This window comes from Hyperolius riggenbachi, chromosome 3 (assembly GCF_040937935.1).
Source record: "Hyperolius riggenbachi isolate aHypRig1 chromosome 3, aHypRig1.pri, whole genome shotgun sequence".
NCBI classification, from domain to species: domain Eukaryota; kingdom Metazoa; phylum Chordata; class Amphibia; order Anura; family Hyperoliidae; genus Hyperolius; species Hyperolius riggenbachi.
This window is the reverse complement of record NC_090648.1, coordinates 91,014,125-91,038,925: the sequence shown is the minus strand read 5'-3', so window position 1 is coordinate 91,038,925 and position 24,801 is coordinate 91,014,125. Positions and strand designations below refer to the sequence as shown.

At 45.0% G+C, this 24,801-nt stretch overlaps 1 protein-coding gene across 1 annotated transcript in view; it reads right to left on the bottom strand.

Annotated features, from left to right (window-relative positions):
* Nucleotides 1-1,369: 1,369 nt before the first annotated feature.
* AKAP8L (A-kinase anchoring protein 8 like) overlaps nt 1,370-24,801 on the bottom strand; it is a 69,468-nt gene continuing 46,036 nt past the window's right edge. Inside the window, exons 9-12 of the mRNA XM_068274577.1 lie at nt 14,850-14,955; nt 12,949-13,079; nt 3,515-3,610; nt 1,370-1,701 (exon numbers count right to left, since the gene is read on the bottom strand). Of these exons, the coding sequence (XP_068130678.1) occupies nt 1,444-1,701; nt 3,515-3,610; nt 12,949-13,079; nt 14,850-14,955 (591 nt within the window). The 3' untranslated portion in view covers nt 1,370-1,443. The remainder of the gene's footprint in view (nt 1,702-3,514; nt 3,611-12,948; nt 13,080-14,849; nt 14,956-24,801) is intronic.

Here is a 24,801-nt window from a genome sequence, read left to right as displayed (position 1 = left end):
AACAAACTATAAGATCTCACCTATGGTAATTAACTTATACCAATGGTTAGCTTTATGGTTTGCGTTTTCACCTGCCCAATCCATATAGTCACACAAACTTCTCCCCTGCTCCACACATTCCGGTGAATCGTATTTTCAGTAGGTTCTGAGTGATATCTATAAGCCTAACCTTGCTCAAGTGCAACCACACATGTGCTATGGTTGCCTACAAGCACCAATACATATGAATGGTGATACTTCAACATGCCAAGCATTGTAAACATAACCACAATGGTACAGATTTTCTGTGAAGGTTCCAATTTATGTCAGGTGTATCCAAAGACGAATAAGGCAATTTCAATATGCTCCATTACAATTAAAGAGAAACATCTTCAGTTCCAAGGGAGAAGGAAATAGCTAGGCAGGTATAAACACAGGTAAGCCATTTTCTTCAGCCAACAGTCTAGCTAGCTGACAATCATGAGCATCATCCAGCTAGACCATATGTCTAGACATCTTCACTCAGAACTTAAGAACTTGCTCTGTAAAGCTACGTACCAACAAGTACGATCATAAGTGTTCATCGTTATTGTTATCCACAACAACATCCTAAAGCGTGTACAGGTGTTCTCTAACATTCTTCAGGTGGTCTCTACTGAACCACTAATAACCGACCTGTATGGTTTTATTGAATTTCCCACACCAATCTGCCTCCTCCTTGCCCTCCCCACTCTATTGAACAGAACAGAAACCATTTTAAAAACGTTGCCAGAAACATTCGCCAACATTTAAGGTGAGAGAAATTTCAAGTTGTATGTAGATGAAAAATGATGAAATGTCTTCCACAAGAACCAACCCCCGAAAAAAAACCAAAGATAATCAGCTGAAGCTACCTTATTATTCTTTGGATAATGGCCTTGACATTATAAGAGAGCGGGGAGAGTTGGAAAGCCTTCCTGTTTACCATACGGATTGGGACTCAAGCAGACAGTATGCCTTTTAAACAGGGACATCCTACTTAATGAAATCTAGAGAGAGAGGGGACCAGTATCATGCGTGGGGGTGTCACTGGCGTTTGTGCACGATTTGCGACAGGGCCACTGCAGCACCCTTGAGGGCCTGTTTCCAGTACACGCAGATTGGATGCAGAAAAACTGCCTCCAATGAATGCCTATGGGAAAATCTGCATCAGAAAAATCGCGTTTAGTGGAAACAGGCCCATAGGCATTCATTGGAGTCAGTCTTTCTGCATCCAATCTGCGTGTAGTGGAAACAGGCCCTGACTGAATGGGCTAAAAAGACTAGCCTGCTATAATAATGGCACCTTCATGTGTTACACTAGATGTTCGAGGACAGCAGTATGGACTTCGGTGAATGAACCAGGCTGCTCTCAGAGTCTCTGATTTTATTGTCTGCTTGTAGGTTCCTCAGTTACACTCACTGCATCTTCTCACCTCTTTATGTTCATTGGGGATCCTCATCAATTCCACTCACTGCATTTAGCTCTTCACCAGCATCCTCAGAAGCCGACTGTTTATCTAAAACCAGTTCTGGGCTCTCAGTCTCCATCCCAGCATTCCCGGAAGAGGTGCTGCATTCCTGCGGGCCCTGCTGCTCAGAATCTTCTGTGGCGGTTGTCTCCAGTTCTTCGGTGGTGGTCTCCATGGCATTGCTGCTGCTTCCTGCGGCTTCATCCTGGTCGTCTGTGAAGGGATTCTGACCCTGGAAAGGAGCCAGGAAACATTCATCTAGTAATATAAAACTACTTATTTAAATTGACACTGTCAATTTATCTTAATTTATTATTCAAACAGCATCAGCATTAAATCCTAAGCAGATTTGCCCCATCTATTGGAAATCGATCTAAATGCATTATTGCACCAATAAGTGGCCCATACACTGGTCAATTTCAGCCATCAATGGATTCTATAGAATCGACCAGAGATCGTTTCTTTCAAATCAGCTAATTGATCGATTTGATCTATAGGACTCTGTGTCACCATTGACTTTCATTATGTGCAATTTTGAAAAATTTGCAACAAAACCAGCATTTTTAAATAACGCACATTGCAGAATGCAAGTAAAATGCAAGTTTTTTCTTTTTTTTATGCGGCCCATTGACTTGCATTATGTGCGTTTTCGCGGTGTCTTCTGCAACGCTATCGTTTCTGCCTAGTGTGTTCCCTGCCTCAGACAAGCCTGAGTTTCTGTAGTGGCCTATGACACGGAAGAAGTGTACACACACCTCAGAAAGGCACACCGAGCACTCCCATTTGCCATTTCCTGACAGGAAGTTAATGCAGAGGGGTACACAGTCAGTTCCAGAGCACAGTGACACCGTGTACACATCCTGTGAGAATACTCCTAATGTATAGAACTTCTATGCTGGATGTTTTTTTCCTTTGTTACCATAGTTTTATGGCAGCTTTAAATTTTTTTTTTTGAGTCGCTCACAAAATATGACAGTCATATAACCCTGCAGCACAGTATGCCAACAGGGTCATATGCATAGCACCGCACCCCCGTTAAGTGACTTACTCCCTGCTAAGCAAGTAGTACATCATTGGGATTCCCATCAGTCTGCGACCTGTAGTTTACACTACGTGCGTCACCCATAAACTTGCATTACTCTAAGCTCCGTGCCTTAAAGGGATCCTTAAGCCTACAAAAAAAACAAACAAAAAAGTTTTACTCACCTGGCGCTTCTACCACCCCCCTGCAGCTCTCCCGTGCCCTCACAGTCATGATTGGATCCTTCTGTTCCCTGCCGCCATCTACTTTCACTTTCGGCCAACAGGCTTACTGCGCCTGGCCACGCGTAGCCTTCTACGCATTCCCGTCCGTAATAGCGTCCTGTGCATGTACAGGGCGCTACTGAGGATGGGAACGCGTAGAAGGAGACGCCTTATGTCGGCAAAGGGAAAGTAGCTGGCGGCGGGGGACAGGAGGATCCGTGAGTGACTGCGAGGGCGTGGGACGGCTGCAGGGGGCTGGCAAAAGCCCCAGGTGAGCAAGACTGATTTTTTTTCTTTAAGCGCGGTGCTTGTGGTAACGCGATGTAGCCCTTTGTGTCGGATCGGATGCTTCCAGCACACCACAATGGACTGCAGTAAGTGTTAAAGTCTCCATAGACTGTTATTGCTTTTGCTGCCCCCAGTGGTAAAATAGGGTAATGTAACACTGGTTTCACATGTAAGTGTAAATGGGGTCAAAAGTAAGATATACCTACTAACTGCAGTAAGGAAAGCCTCAGGATTCTATTGAGGCTTCCCTTGGCATTCTACAGACCCCCCACATATCGGGGCTATGCACCTCTTTTCTGACAAGTAACCGGGCTTGCACGGCTGCACAGGCGCAGTAGCATGGATCCACTAGTGTATGACAGGCCTCCACTTACTGTGCATGCACGGCTGTGCTCCCATGGCTAATGCAGGGCTGTAATGTTGCCAAAGGATGTGCGGGAGCCCGACAAGATTGCTGACAATCTGTTTTCAGTAAGCTTTCAGAGGTCCACTCTGAGCTGGATGTTACATACCTTTATGAAGCGTTCCAGTTTCAGGCTGATCTGCTTGTTATTCAGTATGGTTCTCACCACAGACAGTGCAGTCTTCTTAGAGTTCTCCATCATGTTCTGGAAAGTCAGGGACAGAATGATACATGAACCATACAATTTTTTTTAACTATCTGTTCAATTTAAGAATTGCAATCAATTTTTCTGACTGATTGTAACATTTCAAAAATATGACCAATGTACCACATACATATGTTGAATTTTTCCCCAATTATGATAAAAATGATTGGAAACTGAAAAAATTGCTAGGGTGTGTATATGAATAAATTAACAATCTAACACACACCATACAATCTCCATACAATTTCCAGCACTCCGGATCGATCAAAATCGAAAAAACTGGAAATCCAATCAGATTTTTCAGTCCTATGAAAAAACAAAACAAAAAAAAACAAACAAAAAAACAGCTTTCAATTTTTCAGGAGATCCTATCATATTTTTTGAATTGCAGTAAAATCGGATCATTTTATTGTATCGTGTGTGGCCACCTTTAGTGAGGAGACTGGGATGGACACTGTCAACATGCAAAGATAACTGGAATGACAACAGAGCAGTTGCCTAGACCAACCAGAATAGTATTGTGAATTTATTTAGCATAGACATTCTCGCAGCACTTTAACCCTCTGGGGGATAATCCCGAGCTGAGCTCGGGGTAAGCCGCCACAGAGGTTTTCTCAGGCCCTGGTGGGCCGATTAGCATAATTTTTTTTTTGTTGCACGCAGCTAGCACTTTGCTAGCTGCGTGTATATACCGATCGCCGCCGCTCCGCGCTGATTCGCCGCTACTCGCCGTGCCGCTCCCCCCCCCAAGACCCCCTGCGCAGCCTGGCCAATCAGTGCCAGGCAACGCTGAGGGGTGGATCGAGACTCCCTCTGACGTCACGACGTCGATGACGTCATCCCGATCGTCGCCATGGCGACGGGGGAAGCCAAACAGGAAATCCCGTTCTGAACGGGATTTCCTGTTTGCTTTGTATGCCGGAGGCGATCGGAGGGGGTGGGGGGATGCCGCTGCACAGCGGCTATCATGTAGCGAGCCCTGGGCTCGCTACATGATTTAAAAAATAAAAAAATTTAAAAAATAGTGCTGCGCCACCTCCTGGGCGATATAATTGTATCCCCCAGGAGGTTAATGAGCAAACTGAACACTTAATGTTAATAAGTGTAATTGTCCATCAGAAGAGCTCACAATCTAATGTCCTAAGCGGCTTTGAACAAGCTCACATTTATTATTGTAATAAAATTATTCTTCAGTCACGACTGTGGTAGCGTGTTATTTTTCCAGCTTACCACAAGATGGAGTGGGATGCTCTCAAGTTCCACAGTGTGGTTATCCGTCTCATGTTGGACATTATGGCACTTAACTAATACATTTCTAGGGCTGCAGAGACATCAAGGGGGCGGAGCCAAATCAATGTATTTCACTGGCCAATTACGTCAACCTGGCAGCAGAACTTAAGGTGGCCATACACTTATAGATTTGCAGAAGATTCGACCATCAGATAGATTTCTGTCAGATGCCGGTCAGGTCGAATCTGACAGGAATGTATCTGATGTGTGATTTCAGAATTAAATCTATTGGAAATCTATTGAAAATCGATCTAAATGCATTATTGCACCATTAAGGGGCCCATACACTGGTCAATTTCATCCATCAATCGATTGATTCTATAGAATCAATCAGAAATCCATTATTTCAAATCAGCCAATCGATCGATTTGATCTATCCGACAGGATGGAAAATCTAGGTCGATCTGCTGCTGGGAGCATATCGATGGCCCATAGAGTTGCATTGGATCTTATGGTCCAGTAATGCATTCAGATCGATTTCCAATAGATTTCATTCTGAATTCTATTGGAAATCTGTTCCTAGTGTGTGGCACACATCAGATAGATTCCTGTCAGATTCGACTTGACAGGCATCTGACAGAAATCTATCTGATGGTCGAATCTGCTGCAAATCCATAAGTATATGGCCAACTTTAGATCCAATGCAACTCTATGAGCCATCGATCTGCTGCCAGCAGCAGATCGACCTAGATTTTTATACTAGGAGATAGATCAAATTGATTGAAATCGGACGCAAATCGATCAATCGGTCGATCGAACTTGCATTGCTTTGCGGCTGATGGATCAAATCAATCGCTCGATGGCTGAAATCGACCAGTGTATGGGCCCCTTTAGCCTATTTACAAGGTTTGACAAAGGTATTAATCAGCCTCCAGGAGGGATGATTGAAGATATGCAAAGTCTTCTGAGTTGATGCGAATTTATGCAAATTTGAATGCAAATGTATGCAGTATGAAAATGGACCAATCAATTTAAACCCAGGTTTAAACTGATTGGTCCTTTTTCAAGCTGCATAGATTTGCATAAAAATGTGCATAATTTCTGAAGCATTTTCATCTCATTGATCATCCCTAGCCTCCAGTCGACTTTGAGCTGACTGCAGACTCAGGCCTGGTGCACACCTAGCAGATCCGCAAAACGCCAGCGGTTTTTGAAACGCTTTTTCTTATTTTAATGAAGCGTTTCAACTAGCGTTTGGTGGTTTTGGGTAGCGTTTTTGGTGTAGTAGATTTCAGATATTGTTACAGTACTGATATTGTTACTGAACAGCTTCTGTAACAAAACGCCTGCAAAACCGCTCTAAACTGGCGTTTTTCAGAGCGGTTTGCGTTTTTCCTATACTTTACATTGGAGGCAGAAACGCCTCCGAAATCCAAAAAATGCCTCAGCCCGGGAGTATGCGTTTCAAACCGCCTTCCGCTCTGGTGTGAACCACCCCATTGAAATACATTATCCACGCTTTTCCACAGCCGCAAGCGGCTGTAAAAATGCGAGAAAGCCCGCTCGGTGTACACCAGCCCTCACAGCCTGTATTGCTACACATACAGGAGGTGCGGCAGGCACTCCCAAACCACATCAGAAAAGTGACAGGTCCTGATAGTGATAGTGCGCAAGGACGTGTGCTCCAGGCCTTCAATTCCACTTCAAGCACATTCCAGGCCGAAATTAGCTTAGAAATTTCTAGACTGCACAAGGAATCTAGAGTGACCAGAGAGCACAAACAATCTCATTACAGAACATGGCCTGTCTAGTAATCATACTGGGACTCTAGCATTGGATGGCAACAACAATAGCACTGCGGTCTCCAGGTTTGATTTGAACAGTGAAGCAAGGGTTCTGACTAGTTGCTCTGGGCAGCTGCTTGTGTTGCAATTTGTATGAAGATTGTAAACTGACCAAATGTAGTTGCTACCAATTTGTATTAGTCCAATTTCAATCCATGTTGAAGACATTAGGGATGGAGACACAGGGTTTAGCGGATGAGGCAGTAAGCCTCCAATACAGTATTTCTAGTAATCTTCCAGGGTAGCTACACGAGATGACTGACTCTACCTCCCAGAGGAAACGTAAAGACTTACAAAGCCCCCTCCCCACCCCTCAGCAAAGGCACCAACTCCTTAAAAATCATCTAACCAGAACGCCAACCAATCAAGCTAACCTAAAACTGGGATGGACCTGGGGCTCTACGCATGTCCCTCCTATCCTCCCATTGTCTGCTGCGGCTCGATCCACTGGCTTCAGAGACACTGAAGCGAAAAAAAAAAAACTATGATATAATCATTTGTATATGTAGTACAGCTAAGAAATAAAACATTAAGATGGCAAACTCTATACCTGCATTTAAAGGGGGCTTAGATGCTTTCCTTGCGTTGAATGACATCCATGGCTACAATTACTAGGTAATGCCAATGATGTTGATCCAGGGATTTTATCTGATTGCCATCTGGAGTCGGGAAGGAATTTTTACCTTGTAAGGGTTTTTTCGCCTTCCTCTGGATCAACAGGGATATGTGAGGGAGCAGGCTGGTGTTGTACTTTGTACTGGTTGAACTCGATGGACGTATGTCTTTTTTCAACCAAAGTAACTATATGTAACTATATGTAAGATCAGAGACATACATTGGCTTGCAATAGTATACGGCCCCCTTGAAGTTTTCCACATTTTGTCACATTACTGCCACAAACATGAATCAATTTGTGTACATGTGAGAAGTGGAACGACAATCATACAGGATTCCAAACACTTTTTACAAATACATAACTGCAAAGTGGGGTGTGCGTAATTATTCAGCCCCCTTTGGTCTGAGTACAGTCAGTCGCCCATACAGTTTGATTTTCGTTCCACTTCTCACATGTACACCACTTTGTATTGGTCTTTCATGTGGAATTCCAATAAAAATGATTCATGTTTGTGGCAGTAATGTGACAAAATGTGGAAACCGTCAAGGGGGGCGAATACTTTTGCAAGCCACTGTAAGTCTAATTGTTTCCAGTACATGAAGAGTTAAGGTGGCCATACACTCAGATTAGCAGCAGATAGATCATCAGATAGATTTATCTATCTGATGTGTTTAGGAACATTTTTTACTAGGATTAAGGTGGCCATACACTGGTCGATTTGCCATCAGATTCGACCAACAGATAGATCCCTCTCTGATCGAATCTGATCAGAGAGGGATCGTATGGCCACCTTTACTGCAAACAGATTGTGAAACGATTTCAGCCTGAAACCGATCACAATCTGTGGAGCTGCCGCACCCCCCCCCCCCCCCCCTGCATACATTACCTGTTCCGGCCGGCGCGAGTCCCCTGGTCCCCGCTGTCTTCTTCTTCGCTCCGGGCTCCAGACCGTTCCTGCAGCTACTGAACTTCCTGTCCAGGGGAAGTTTGAACAGTAGAGGGCGCTCTACTGTTTAAACTTCCTGCCGGGACAGGAAGTTCTGTGTAGCTGCAGCCGGTCAGGAACCCAGCGCGGAAAGAAGACAGCGGGGACCAGGGGACTCGCGCCGGCCGGAACAGGTAACGTATACCCGCTGTATTGCGTTGGTCATTCGAACGCTGCTATTGACGCACTCCCGTCCCGCCGGCGAGCGAGAAAAATCTTCAGCACGGGCGGATCGATGGGAACGATCGATTTCTGACGGAAATCGATCGTTCTGTCAGTGGTGTGCGCGGCGATTTCACAGCCGATTCGATCACTGTGATCATCGTTAGGTGTATGGGCCCCTTTAGAATTCCAATAGATTTCAGTTTGAAATCTATTGAAAATCGATCTGATGGCTTTTTTTTGCCATCAGATTTCCATTAGGGCCAATGCAAAATGATAAGCAATCTCAACAGAGCGACCTAGATTTTCCACCCTGCCAGATCGATTGAAATCAATCGAAATCGGCTGCCAATTGGTCGATTGGTCAACCGAATTGCAATGGACCGATCGATTGGCCAGAAAATCGGCTGTGTATGGGCCCCTTTAAGAAACTCCATTTGTTATCTCTATGCAAAAAAGCCATTAAGCTCTACCACTTTCAAAGTTGTGGAGCAGGTTGTCTTCCGAAGTTTATTATCTCAACTGTCAGTGAAGAATTTTCTTTTTCTCTGCCAGAGGAGGTCAATAGTTCATAACCTGCTCTGAAAAAATAATTTAGAATGCTGAGTGTTGTGTAATCTGCACATATTAGAGAATGATGCAATGTTCGAAAAAACACTATACACCTGAAAATAAAAAAAATCTTCTAGTAATTATCCGTAGTACACAACCAATTCATTATATCTTTTTTTTCGCTTCAGTGCCTCTTTAAAGTGGATCCGAGATGAATAACTATAACAAGTAACTTCTCTATATATCTTATCTAAAGTTTAGATAGTTTACACAGCAAATCTAGCTGCAAACAGCGTCAATAGAATATGACTATTTCTTCCTGTGATACAATGACAGCAGCCATGTTGTTTGTAAACATTACACAGAGACATGCTTATCTGCATCTTCAGCACTCAGGCCTGGTGCACACCAAAAACCGCTAGCAGATCCGCAAAATGCTAGCAGATTTTGAAACGCTTTTTCTTCTTTTTCTGCAGCGTTTCAGCTAGCGTTTTGCGGTTTTGTGTAGCGTTTTTGGTGTAGTAGATTTCATGTATTGTTACAGTAAAGCTGTTACTGAACAGCTACTGTAACAAAAAACGCCTGGCAAACCGCTCTGAAGTGACGTTTTTCAGAGCGGTTTGTAGTTTTCCTATACTTAACATTGAGGCAGAAACGCATCCGCAATCCAAAATCTGCAGCAGCCCGGGAGTATGCGTTTCTGCAAACTGCCTCCCGCTCTGGTGTGCACCAGCCCATTGAAATACATTACCCTAGCAGATCCGCACCCGCAAGCAGATCTCAAACCGCAGCGGAAACGCTCCGGTGTGCACTAGGCCTTAGTCTGTGAAAACCCTAAACCCTCCCCTCCTCCCCTCTGCCTCTGAAATCTCTGGCTAGTTATACCTCCCCCTCCTCCTGCCCAGACTGAGCTCCCATGAGCCCTTGCTACTGTCTGAAAATGCCAAGTCTCTCTGAAGAGCTGTGGGCGAGGCTTGTTTAGTTTATAGGTAATTCGAATATTAAAACAAAAAACGAAAAAAAGTATTTGGCCTGGGGAATGCCCTATAAACAATAGGAAAGGAACACAATTATGCAATGAGCAAAAGTTCATCTCGGATCCACTTTAAAGTGGCCATAGACTAATAGATGGCCACCAGATCGACCAATAGATCTAATCTGATCAAAGAGGGATCTAATTTTGCCCATATACTGCATACAGGTTGAAATAGATTCAAAACCTGTGGAGCCCCCGCTTACCTCACCTACCCAGGCCTCCCCCTCCCCCCATTCGGGCTACCCCGGCCAGCAGCAAAACATCACCTGTCCAGCCGGCGCGAGTCCCCGGGATCCGTGCTGTCCTTACTTCTTCCCCTCTTGTCGCGTCCTGTGACTAGCGGAAGTTCATACAGTAGAGGGCGCTCTACTGTTTGAACTTCAGGTAGTCACAGGACGCGACAGGAAGGGTAGAGGAGACTGAGAAGAAAGTGAAACAGCATGGACCCCGTTAGGCCTGAACGATTTTAGGAAAAAATTGAATTGAGCGATTCCTGTCTGAAATTGCGATTTCGATTCAATTCACGATTTCCTTCAAATCAAGCTTTGTTCCCCCTCTGTGTCTGTTTGTTCCCCCTCTGTCCCCCTGTCTCTCTGTGTGCCCCTTTGCCTCTTTATGCCTCCACTGGGTCTCTCTCTTGCCCCCTTTGAGTCCCTGTGCCTGCTCTGTTTCTCTTTGTCTCTCCTTTGTCTCTCTCTGTGCCCCATCTATCTCCGTGTCTCTCTGTGCCTCCTCTGTCCCCCAAGCTGCACCAGTTCTGGACATAGCTTCCAGCACGAGTCCAGCAATGCCCGTCTATCCACTTCGCCTCCTGCAGGCTCTAATGCATGGCATACTTCCTGTATGTCATGTGACATACAGGAACCTGGAGGTTTGCCAAGCACAAGAGTCGGCAGGCGGCGATAGAGGACGGACAGCATTGGACTCATGTGGAAGGTATGTCCAACGCTGCGGGCCGCACGCGCCGGGACTTTGGGGAAGTTGGAAGCCACTTCTTCAAACTTCACCATGTGGAAATGACGTGATCGCGTTAATTGCCGCTTTGAGGATTCCGAAATTGTGATCTTGGTGATCATGATTTCAGTTTAAATTCAAAGTATCTTTCAGGCCTAGACCCTGTGGACTCGCGCCGGCCGTACAGGTGATATTGCTGCCGCTATGCTGCGTCGGTCATCGCCAAATCAAACGCTGCTAGCGATGCGCACCCGAAACACCAATCGAGCAAAATTTTCCGTCGAGACAGATCGACTGAATCGTCAGATGTCAATCGGTCGATAGGTCAGCGATTGCGTTAACAATTTCACAAAGCAGATTCAATCACAGTGATCAAATCTGCTGTATATCGGCGTGAATTCGACCCAGTGTATGGGTTACTTTACTTAAAGGTACCTACAGTGCTGGCCATAATTATTCATACCCCTGGCAAATTTTGACTTTAAGTTATTTTTATTCAACCAGCAAGTCATTTTTTGATCGGAAGTGACATAGTTGTCTCACAAAAGATAATAAGACGATGTACAAGAGGCATTGTGGGGGGAAAAAAAAACATTTCTCAGCTTTTATTTACATTTGAGCAAAAAGTGTCCAGTCCAAAATTATTCTCTTGTACATCGTCTCATTATCTATTGGGAGACACCCATGTCATTTCCAGTCAAAAAAATGACTTTCTGGTTGAATAAATAACTTTAAAGAGAATCTGTATTGTTAAAATCGCACAAAAGTAAACATACCAGTGCGTTAGGGGACATCTCCTATTACCCTCTGTCACAATTTCGCCGCTCCTTGACGCATTAAAAGTGGTTAAAAACAGTTTTAAAAAGTTTGTTTATAAACAAACAAAATGGCCACCAAAACAGGAAGTAGGTTGATGTACAGTATGTCCACACATAGAAAATACATTCATACACAAGCAGGCTGTATACATCCTTCCTTTTGTATCTCAAGAGATCATTTGTGTGTTTCTTTCCCCCTGCAGCTATCTTCCACTGAAGTGTCAGCCTGTTTCTTCCTGCAGAGTGCAGACAGCTCTGCCTGTATGTAATTCCTCAGTATGTGAAAGCCCAGCCAGCTCAGAGGAGGATTTATCCAGCTTGTAAAAGATAAGAGAGAAGCTGCCCTAATCTAAATAATACACAGGCAGTGTGCAGAGAGGGGCCTGGAGGGGGGAGATGCATCACAGAACCACAACACTGAAGAACTTGGCAGCCTTCCAGACACAGGCTGACAAGTCTGACAAGAGAGAGATACGTTGATTTATTACAGAGATGGTGATAGTAGAATGTGCTGCAGTTAGCCAGAACACATTAGAATAGCTTTTGGAACTTGTAGGATGATAAAAAACAGGATGCAATTTTTGTTACGGAGTCTCTTTAAGTCAAAATTTGCCAGGGGTATGAATAATTATGGGCAGCACTGTATATAAACATTTAATAACACCATTTTGCAATGCTCTACATGTACCAGGATCCATAAAGCAAAACCCATTGCTAAAGTTCACGAAAGAGCATCTGGAGAGAGAAAAAAATAAGGGCTGGTTCACACGTTTACCGCCGACGTTTGGGACTTGGCGTTAAACGCTCCCATTCAAGTGAATGGGAGCGTTTGTACCAGGTTTTTACGTGAACATGGCGTTCAGATCCCAATTTTCCCTGGCCTTCAAGGCGACCCTGGACGCTACACGTAGGATCCGGGGGCGGTTAACCTCCACGGGTAATGTTCCCCCGTGGGAAGATTCCGAAAGCCACGGAAGGCCGCTGAAAGCCTAAACGCATTGCCGCCGCAACGCCACCAAACGCAACACTGCAGAAAATTGGGTAGGCGTGCATGTGAACCAGCCCTAATTCTAATTCAAAATGTCAAGCTATAATGAGAATACATTTCTTATACATCTAGCCACATGGACACAGGACTCACCCTGCGGTTCTGGTTGTGCTGGGGGTTTCGCAGATGTCTCTGTAGTGCTGTGTGGTTCATGGGAATGACCACATCGCAAGCCGCACAATGGGCCACCTCCACCTTCTTCACAAAATGCTCCATCCCCAAGCCTGCAGAACACAATGGTATTTATACAAGTAGGTTGGTGGTTAATGTCTACTCTTCTCCCATACTTATGGCCTAGGCGTCATGGGCGTAGCAATCACCCCTGCCACCACAGGGGGGCCCAGAGGATGTGGTAACCCCGCCTCCTCCCTCTCACCAACTGCAAGTGCAGCCAATTAGCAGAAAAACCACCCTGTGCAGGAGCATGTGCACAATGACATGCCTCTGGGTCATTGTATCGCCACTGCCAGCCCCCCTGCATCCCCTTAAATGATTGCCAGGCTAGCGACAATCTGTCGTTTGCCTGCTTTATTTATGCAAGATTTGTCAATCAGCCTTGTATCATCTCCCCCTTGATAATACGCCCCCCCCCCCCCCCCACACACACACACACACACACCGCTCTCCGCATCTGTTAGCTTCCTCCAATAGGAAGCCATGTTGCGACCCAGGAGTTAGGGCTAGAGTTTTTTTTTTCTTCAATTCCTTTAGTTGAACACACGCCCCCTTTTTCCTTATAACGATACCCAAGTTAACCAAGATTGCTTGGGGCCGTGTTTTCACACTGCAAATCGTGTCAGAGCAAACTCACTGCTATTTTGCTACAATTCGGTTCGCAATTCTCATTCAGGGATTGATTCTCAATCTAAGAAAAATCTTGGGGGGGGAAAGGGGGGGGGGGGAAGAGTGTGTAGGAGCTATGAGTGCTGAGATATCAAGCCTTTAATGTCACAATATGCAAATCAGGAATGAGCTGCATGTGATGTCATTACCCACAAGATTGTGCATCAGTAGGCCACATTTTAATTAGGCCTACAGAGTGGGAGGAGTTTCACCTTTTCAGCTGGATTTCCATTGGCTGCAGGATATTTTTACCTGTGAGAACTGGGTTTTCCCTGACAAACCCGCGATGAGTTTCACACTGGTGGTGAGTTAATTTCCACCTTACAGTTCCTCTTTAACCTCCTTGGGGGTAACCGTGAGCTAGGGTTGCGGCATAAAACCGCAGCTCAGGGCGGTAATCCCGACCTCTGCTCGGGGTAGCCGCTGGGAGGTCTGTGCAGAGTAAAGCGTGCAGTTTTACATACCTCCCGGGGGATATCGACGTCGGCCGCCATTCTTCCTCTCCTTCGGGGCTCTGCTTCCTCTTGGTGAGATCGCCGACTGTCGTCATGATGACAGCCGGCAATTTCACTTTAGGAATGCAGTGCCACCCGGAGGATGGAGGCCTAACTGCAGCGCTGGAGCCAGGGTGGTAAGTCATTACTTTAACTGCTGCAGATCTCCCTGACAGCATGATTTTTTTCCATGTTTTAGGGTCTGAAAGGGTGCAAAAGAATTGTACCGCTTTTAGACCCTAAAATCCGGAAATAATCATACCGCCAAGGGGGTTAATGCTGTATCATCGCAAATACCTTGTTTATGAAGGCAAAATTATATACCGTGTTGCTTTTTAGCAGGAGGTCTTTTCAGTCTCTTAGCTCCTTATAGTATCCAATATGAACTATATGGGTGTCCCATTATATCTTTTTGGCCCTTCGCAGGGTGCACAAATCTTAGAGCAGAAAACAACCAGGTTTTCTCCACAATGACTGCAGCTGATCTTTGGCTACAGGACACGTGTGGTCCACAGGTTTATCCTGCTGTCATTGACTCACACCATGCAAATTTTGGATGCGTGGAAGTCACGCACGTTATTGATAAGTGTGTGCCCTGCTCAAATTATGCTTTACATTAAATTATAAATAGTACAGAAAGAAAGACCTCGTTATTACCTTGAGTGAGGTCTTGGTCCTTGTAAATGTGGTGGATCATGGTACTGAGATCTTCTATGGCTTCACGCCGTTCCTCAGTCTTCCTGGCCTTAAACAGTATATATTCCTGAAGAAGAAGTAGAGGGTAGGAACGAGTGTCAGGAGGTGGTCAGACGTTTACTGCCTGGCATTAATCACTGAAGCTTACCAAGCATGATTGCAATTAACACAGCAACACTAGACAGCTCACGTCCCAATTAACAAGCTTCTCCTCTTGCGACATGCCAAGATTTGAGATTATTTGCATCTTTAACCACTTAAAGAGAATCTGTATTGTTAAAATCGCACAAAAGTAAACATACCAGTGCGTTAGGGGACATCTATTACCCTCTGTCACAATTTCGCCGCTCCTCGCCGCATTAAAAGTGGTTAAAAACAGTTTTAAAAAGTTTGTTTATAAACAAACAAAATGGCCACCAAAACAGGAAGTAGGTTGATGTACAGTATGTCCACACATAGAAAATACATTCATACACAAGCAGGCTGTATACACCCTTCCTTTTGAATCTCAAGAGATCATTTGTGTGTTTATTTCCCCCTGCAGCTATCTTCCACTGAAGTGTCAGGCTGTTTCTTCCTGCAGAGTGCAGACAGCTCTGCCTGTACGTAATTCCTCAGTATGTGAAAGCCCAGCCAGCTCAGAGGAGGATTTATCCAGCTTGTAAAAGATAAGAGAGAAGAGAGAAGCTGCCCTAATCTAAATAATACACAGGCAGTGTGCAGAGAGGGGCCTGGAGGGGGAGATGCATCACAGAACCACAACACTGAAGAACTTGGCAGCCTTCCAGACACAGGCCGACAAGTCTGACAAGAGAGAGAGATAAGTTGATTTATTACAGAGATGGTGATGGTAGAACGTGCTGCAGTAAGCCAGAACACATTAGAATAGCTTTTGGAACTTGTAGGATGATAAAAAACAGGATGCAATTTTTGTTACGGAGTCTCTTTAACCTCCTTGGCGGTAATCCCGAGCTGAGCTCGGGGTATGCCGCCGGAGGTCGCCGCTCAGGCCCTGCTGGGCCGATTTTGTTTCTGAAAAAAGCAGCACACGCAGCTGGCACTTTGCCAGCCGCGTGTGCTGCCCGATCGCAGCCGCTCCGCGGCGATCCACCGCGTGCAGCGGCGAAAGAGGGTCCCCCCAGCCGCCCGAGCCCAGCGCAGCCGGAACAAACAGTTCCGGCCGGCGCTAGGGGCTGGATCGGGCGGCTCTGACGTCAGGACGTCGACTGACGTCCATGACGTCACTCCGCTCGTCGCCATGGCGACGAGGAAAGCGAAACAAGATAGGCCGCTCATTGCGGCCTATCTTGTTACTTTCGATTGCCGGAGGCGATCGAAAGTACGCTTCCGGAGCGCCCTCTAGTGGGCTTTCATGCAGCCAACTTTTAGTTGGCTGCATGAAATATTTTTTTTTTTTTATTTAAAAAAACCACATTGCAGCCTCCCTGGCAAAATAAATAAACCGCCAGGGAGGTTAATGACAAGCTGACTTATAAAAACATCCTGCTAGAGCCTCTTAATGGCTGGATGCGCGCCCTGCAATAACACCAGGTGCACAGCCTGCCCGTTTGTACTTACCACCACCTCCTTTCAATCCCACAGTACAAAAGTGCAATACTCAATCAGAAACCACCTAACCTGCACCTCCAGATAGGTCATTTATGTCATCACCTGCCCCTGTCGTCTTCAGTACGTCTTCAAGGCTGTCCTCTGCAACGTCAGATCAATAAACAACAAAACAGCAATCATACTTGATCTAATAGAGTCTTCTGATCTGGCCTGCCTGACTGAAACCTGGCTTTCTGAACCTGTTGGCCCCACCCTGGAGGCAGCTGTGCCAACAAACTATTCCGTGATATACTGCAACAGGAAAGAACGCAGGGGAGGAGGGGTTGCACTTTGCTTTAGATCAGCTTTGAAAATCAGACCACTTACTGTAGGTCCTACCAACTCGTTTGAATGCTTGGGGGTGCAACTTTCAGCTGAGGAAAACATTAACATATTGCTGATCTACCGCCCACCAGAAAAATGCTCAGACTTCCTTGAGGAACTTGTAGACCTCCTATGCAACCTAACACTGGAACACCCCAGATGGATTGTTCTTGGAGATTTCAATACATGGGTGGACGACTCCTCTTCACAATTTGGAAAAGAGCTACCTCGTGCCTTACATGAACTGGGCTTCCTCCAATCAATCAGCTCTGCTACTCACAGGAAAGGTCACACTCTGGACCTTATATTCCATACTGGGCTGTCAATAGCCAATGTGGAAATTAATCCTGTTGCCTGGTCAGACCATCACACTATCCACTTCTCCCTCTCAATACCAGCCATCAAACACCAGGTCAAGAATCAAATAAAATATCGCTGCTTAAAAGGGCTAACACCTCAACATATCCGAGATAACCTTAGCTTTGATGAATTGACTGACTCCAGCTTGGACCCTGATACTCTGGTGTTTAAATACAACAAATGTGTGTCCTCCACCTTTGAGACCATTGCTCCTCTGCGCACCAAATATCTTACTCCACACCATCATGCACAGTGGTTTGATAACGCTATAAAAGAGCTGAAAAGACAAGGCCGAAAACTTGAGAGGCTGTGGCGCAAATCTCAGTCCCCAGAAGACAAACATGCCTTAATCCTCCACTTGAAGAGCTACCAAAAGGTAATCACGGGAAAAAAATCATCCTTTCTATCACAAGAGATTGCAAATGCAGTTAACAAACCAGCCCAACTGTTCCGCACAGTGGAAAAACTCTGCAACCCAGCATGTCAAAAACTTAATATCGAGTCTTCAAAGGACCTCTGTGACCAATTTGCCCATTTCTTCACAGACAAAGTCTCCGCTATAAGGTCCGCCATCCAACTTACAGCATCTGAGCCTAATATAGCGCCGAAGACCATTAGCAGAGACAACGTAACACCTTGGTCAAACTTCAAAGAAATTGATGAAGAAGTCACATCAAGCATCCTCCTTCACGTCCGCCTAACTACCTGTGACCTGGACCTGGCCCAACACAGTTCATGCTGAACTGCCCCGACCTGTTCGTACCGGTATTCCTAAAAATTGTTAACTGTTCCTTACAATCAGGGATATTTCCTGCTTTACTGAAGGAAGCAATCATCAGGCCTCTCCTCAAAAAACCCTCCCTGGACCCAGATGCAATGACCAGCTACAGACCTGTCTCTAACCTCCCCTTTCTGGGCAAGCTAATTGAAAAAGCTGTATACCTCCAGCTAGAAGCCAGAATCCTACAAAATAACAGTTATGACCCATTCCAGTCTGGCTTCAGGAAACACCACAGCACTGAAACTGCCCTCATCCAAATATGCAACCACCTGCTCATGGCAAGAGACAGAGGAGAGTGCTCGATCCTCATACTGCTAGACCTTTCTGCAGCCTTTGACACAGTTGACCATGACATCTTGAAAAACAGGCTACAGGAATACTGCGGCATTGATGGCATAGTACTTCAGTGGTTCCAATCCTTCTTGAGTGGCAGAACCCACAAAGTGTCTATGGGGCCCTTCCTGTCCACCCCTGTAACACTTAAGTATGGGGTGCCCCAGGGCTCAATCCTCTCTCCCCTGCTTTTCACAATTTACATGCTACCGTTGGGAAAACTAATCCAAAAACATGGCCTGACATACCACTGCTATGCAGACGACACCCAACTATATCTTTCCTTCAAGCCTGGTGTGACAGACCCAACTCTAACTATAAACGCCTGCTTACGTGAACTACAGCAATGGATGAATGACAACTGGCTGAAACTAAATGCAGACAAAACTGAAGTCCTTCTGATTGGAGGGCAGAGCATGATAACAAAACAACTTAACTTGCAGTCTTCACCACTGGGAATAGGAGGCACGGATCTACGCAGCTCTGATCATGTGCGTAGCCTGGGAGTTCTAATTGATGGGGATTTAAACTTCAGAACTCAAATCTCTGCTGTGGTGAAATCATCCTATTTTCACCTGAAGAACATTGCAAAAATCAAGCACCTCATACCCCCAGAAGATCTGCCAACCTTAGTCCACGCCTTCATCACATCCCGACTGGACTACTGCAATGCTCTCTACACTGGCCTTCCAAAAAAGGTCTTGCACCGCCTACAGCTGATACAGAATACTGCTGCCAGACTGCTAACCAACCAACCCCGTCACTGCCACATAACGCCAGTCCTGCATTCCCTTCACTGGCTACCTATAGAATGGAGGGTCCTATTCAAGATCGGCCTACTGACATTTAAATCCCTGAATAATCTAGGCCCTGGATACATGAAAGATATGTTACAGCTGCGTAGCAATCCCCGCATTCTCAGATCCACAGGTTCTAATAATCTAGTCATACCCAGAGTCCACTTGGAAACTTTTGGTCCCAGAGCCTTCTGTCATGCTGCCCCTACGTTTTGGAACTCCTTACCTCAACAGATCAGGACAGCCCCATCCCTGGACGTGTTTAAATCCAGACTGAAAACCCACCTGTTCAGTCTGGCATTTGCAGAAATATAACTTTTGTTGTGTGAATACTTCATCCTACTAATTACTGAATCTGAGAGAGCCTAAGCGCTTTGAGTCCTATGGGAGAAAAGCGCTATAGAAATGTTATTGTATTGTATTGTATTGTACGTGGGTCGGACCACCCAATTAGCACGTAGCAGGATTGGACAACACAAAAGAAACATACTCAAAAATTTCCCACTTCATAGCGTATCAAAACATTTTGGCACTCATCACCACAGCGACCCGTCCCAGTTCCGTATCACCCTCATTGAATCCATCCCACAACAATATGACGCTTTTGAAAAGCTGAGGGCGAGGGAGATGTATTGGATTCAAATACTTAAAACCCTCACTCCAGAGGGCCTTAATGAACAACTAGAAAAGATCCATTAATCAGCTTTATTTTACCCCTTCAGTCGCCTCTTTTATCATCTTCTTTTGAGCATTTTTTTATTTTTATCCCTATGTGTATATATACTTCTTATTTATTATATAGCACTGTATGTTATTTTCTATACTGCCATTGCATTTCTCCTATGATTTTTATGACAACAACCCTTAAATATAAAGCTGGGACCAACTATCCCCAATAGAAAAACAACAGAACACCACCTTGGTTAACACAAGGGATTGACACAATTGACTTTATTGTTTGATTTTACTCATGATACATACTGACTCTTAGATTGTCCTGTCTTATATTAGATGTCTGCTGTTCGTTTATTCATATAGGATGTATTCCCCTTCTTTTATATATATTTTTATATCCTTTATTTATATAGGATGTATTCCTTTGTTTATATATATATGAATGTTCCTGTTTATATTTATGGATGTTTATCATTCTTTAATTCTTGCTTACATTTTATTTACCTCATTTTATTTACCTCTATTTATTGATTCTTCTATTTAAGCATTGGGCTATGTTGAACATCATGTGATAAAAGTACCTACTACCAATAATGTCCAGTAGATGTCACCAGCTCACCTTAATAGGATTTTTTTCCTGTACTCACGATTAGACAATTCTTTCATATAAATGAGACAAGTTACATTCAATTCTCATAGACAATTGCTACCCTTTTCTCTCCCTTCATGATAGTGATCAACCGTTACAACACATTTAATCCTCTTGTGCCCGTTTCTATGCCCGATAGACCCTGCTGGCAAGTATTCCCAGAACAAATATGGCGCAGTTCAGTTCTACACATGCGCACTCTTGAACACTCCGTGTTCTGGCCAATACTCCCGGCCAGATGGAAATAACGCATCAACACAGCCCTCCCCAACGCGGAAGTAAGTACGCAACAATGCGTCTTACTCAGCGTGACACACTGCGCCATGGCAACGCATCGGCGCCCTTTGTTGATGCGTCACAATTGCCGCCTACAACAGCCGACGTGGCAAAGAAAACGGCCGCCCAGCCAGGAATCAACCAATTAAGGGCTTCCTTACAATACATAAGCGGAGAGTCAGTAACACCTAGGCACAAAGGCGCCAGGTGTGACTCTGACACTGTGCTGGTAAGTTCTATGTTTTTTCCCCTAGCTGTTTATCTGCCTTCTCTACTGATGCCTTTATCCCCTCATAATGATTCATACTCACTTAACCATTCCACGCTTAACCTATCCTTTGTACATTGTAAACACTTATAAGGTTTATACCCACTCAATTACTCTACATACAACTTGTACACCTTATATGATCTTCCCCTCAGCACTATATGTCACACTCCTCTATCCACCATTCACAACCTCCCTATGGTTATTCAGCCCCTCCACTCCACATCCTCCCTCTAAGCTCCTCCCATCTTCCCATATAGGTCCATAATATATGCTGCACATACCCTCCTCCCTCTTGGCTCCTCCCATCTTCCCATATAGGTCCATAATATACGCTGCACATACCAATATAGTGATTATATTTTACTTAATTTTCCTATGCTAAATAATCCGATTTTCACCCAGTGGCTCCCCTCATTCCCCTTCACAAATAGTTACCTTCCCCCCAAAATTCATATATCCAAATAAAGAAATTGAATGTATGTTTATCATGTTGTGTCTAAATCACATACCAAATGCGTGCCTTTTGTCCCCATCAGTGTACTCCTACCTCTACTGCCTGAAGAAACGGGTATAGACCTGCGAAACGCGTTGTAAGCAATACCCTGGAGTGTACCAATAAATTTACTTTTTGTTGATATACAGTTTCCTGTGTCTGCTTGAGGGAGGTAAGTCCACCACTGCCTCCTAAGCAATTTTTAATATTTTAAATACTGTTTTTACACTTTTGGCGCCTCTGTTCAGTTACATACTACATTATATATCCACCCTTGGTGGAGGGGGATACCCCTTTTTCTTCTTCACGTCTACAGAGAGCGACTTCTTAGTCCTGAGTGAGGACAGGCCAATCTCCTCACCTGCCTATACAGTGGTTGCCTGGAGGTAACCCTGGTTTGTGAGTATATACATTACTCTTCACTATATACATTTTTGCCTTGACTTACACTATATTGGGCTCTCGGTTCTCCCCTCTTTCATATCTTAATGGCTCCAGGGCGTTTTTATAAGTCAGACAGTGCTGCTGCCGCTGTGTGCGCGCCCCCGCACGTGCATTCCCGTGCACGTGAAAATAGTGAAAAAAAATACCCTTTCATTTCCTAATACTATATTGTCCCCATACTTTGTACTAGGGATATAATTAAAATCTTGTGATAACCAGGACAAATAGGCAGATAAAATGTGTGGGTTTTATGTACAGTAGCAGTGTTTATATTAAAAATATAGGGGATGAAATTGGAGAAATAGTGTATTTTTTTCTTGTTTTTCCCTTTGCATAGAAAAAGTAATTACTGAAAACAAATATCAACCCAAAAAAGCCCAATTGGTGGTGAAAAAAAAAAACAAGATATAGATCATTTAAATTGTGATTATTAGTGATTAAGCTATTGGCAAATGAAAGGGATGAGCACTGAAAGGTGAAAATCGCTCTTGTCCGTTTGGGTAAAAACCCCTTTGGGGTGAAGTGGTTAAAGTAACAGTGAAGCGGAAAAAAAAAACCTCATGATATAATGAATTGGGTGTGTAATACGGATAATTAACCTCCCTGGAGGTCTATTAAAAACCGCCATGATTTTTAAACTCATGTAGCGAGCCCCTCCTGCGATTTCCTGGAGGGCTTCCCCCTCAGCACGGGTTTACCACCAGGGAGGTTAATAGAACATTAGTAGCAAAGAAAATAGTGTAATTTTATTTTCAGGTATACAGCTTTTTCATCATTCTCTAATAATTGCAGTTTCCACAATACGCTCAGCATTTAAAAATGATTTCATAGAGCAGGCTAATAAACATTTGAACTTCTCTCTGCAGAACCCCCCCCCCCCCCCCCCCCCCCCCAAAAAAAAAAAAAACAATGAGACAGTTGAGATAAGTGCTTCAAAAAAGACAGTGCTGTCCATGACTTTATGAAGTCGCAGAGCTCAAAGAAGGTCTTTTGCATAGATAACAACTGAAGTTAGTTAACTCTCCCTGTACTGGAAATAACACAAGACTGTGCTAATAATGTTTTATTTCTTAGCAGTACTACACATACAAGTCATCATAAGTTTATTTTCATTTCAGTTTCCCTTTAAGTTAAAGAACAGATATTCCCCTCCAGGGCCTTGCATGTAAGCAATACTAGGCTCCCTAATGCATCCCCAACTCCAGAGCCTTGCATGTAAGCAACACTAGGCTCCCTAATGCATGTCCAACTCCAGGGCCTTGCATGTAAGCAACACTAGGCTCCCTAATGCATCCCCAACTCCAGAGCCTTGCATGTAAGCAACAGTAGGCTCCCTAATGCATCCCAAACTCCAGAGCCTTGCATGTAAGCAACACTAGGCTCCCTAATGCATGTCCAACTCCAGGGCCTTGCATGTAAGCAATATTAGGCTCCCTAATGCATCCCCAACTCCAGAGCCTTGCATGTAAGCAACACTAGGCTCCCTAATGCATGTCCAACTCCAGGGCCTTGCATGTAAGCAACACTAGGCTCCCTAATGCATCCCCAACTCCAGAGCCTTGCATGTAAGCAACACTAGGCTCCCTAATGCATCCCCAACTCCAGAGCCTTGCATGTAAGCAACACTAGGCTCCCTAATGCATGTCCAACTCCAGGGCCTTGCATGTAAGCAATATTAGGCTCCCTAATGCATCCCCAACTCCAGAGCCTTGCATGTAAGCAACACTAGGCTCCCTAATGCATGTCCAACTCCAGGGCCTTGCATGTAAGCAACACTAGGCTCCCTAATGCATGTCCAACTCCAGAGCCTTGCATGTAAGCAACACTAGGCTCCCTAATGCATGTCCAACTCCAGAGCCTTGCATGTAAGCAACACTAGGCTCCCTAATGCATATCCAACTCCAGAGCCTTGCATGTAAGCAACACTAGGCTCCCTAATGCATATCCAACTCCAGAGCCTTGCATGTAAGCAACACTAGGCTCCCTGATGCACGTCCAACTCCAGAGCCTTGCATGTAAGCAACACTAGGCTTCCTAATGCATATCCAACTCCAGAGCCTTGCATGTAAGTAACACTAGGCTCCCAAATGCATGTCCAACTCCAGAGCCTTGCATGTAAGCAACACTAGGCTCCCTAATGCACGTGCATCTCCAGAGCCTTGCATGTAAGCAAAACTAGGCTCCCTAATGCATGTCCAACTCCAGAGCCTTGCATGTAAGCAACACTAGGCTCCCTAATGCATGTCCAACTCCAGAGCCTTGCATGTAAGCAACACTAGGCTCCCTGATGCACGTCCAACTCCAGAGCCTTGCATGTAAGCAACACTAGGCTCCCTAATGCATATCCAACTCCAGAGCCTTGCATGTAAGTAACACTAGGCTCCCAAATGCATGTCCAACTCCAGAGCCTTGCATGTAAGCAACACTAGGCTCCCTAATGCACGTGCATCTCCAGAGCCTTGCATGTAAGCAAAACTAGGCTCCCTAATGCATGTCCAACTCCAGGGCCTTGCATGTAAGCAACACTAGGCTCCCTAATGCACGTGCATCTCCAGAGCCTTGCATGTAAGCAACACTAGGCTCCCTAATGCATCCCCAACTCCAGAGCCTTGCATGTAAGCAACACTAGGCTCCCTAATGCATGTCCAACTCCAGGGCCTTGCATGTAAGCAACACTAGGCTCCCTAATGCATGTCCAACTCCAGGACCTTGCTTGTAAGCAACACTAGGCTCCCAAATGCATCCCCAACTCCAGAGCCTTGCATGTAAGCAACACTAGGCTCCCTAATGCATGTCCAACTCCAGGGCCTTGCATGTAAGTAACACTAGGCTCCCTAATGCATGTCCAACTCCAGGGCCTTGCATGTAAGTAACACTAGGCTCCCTAATGCATGTCCAACTC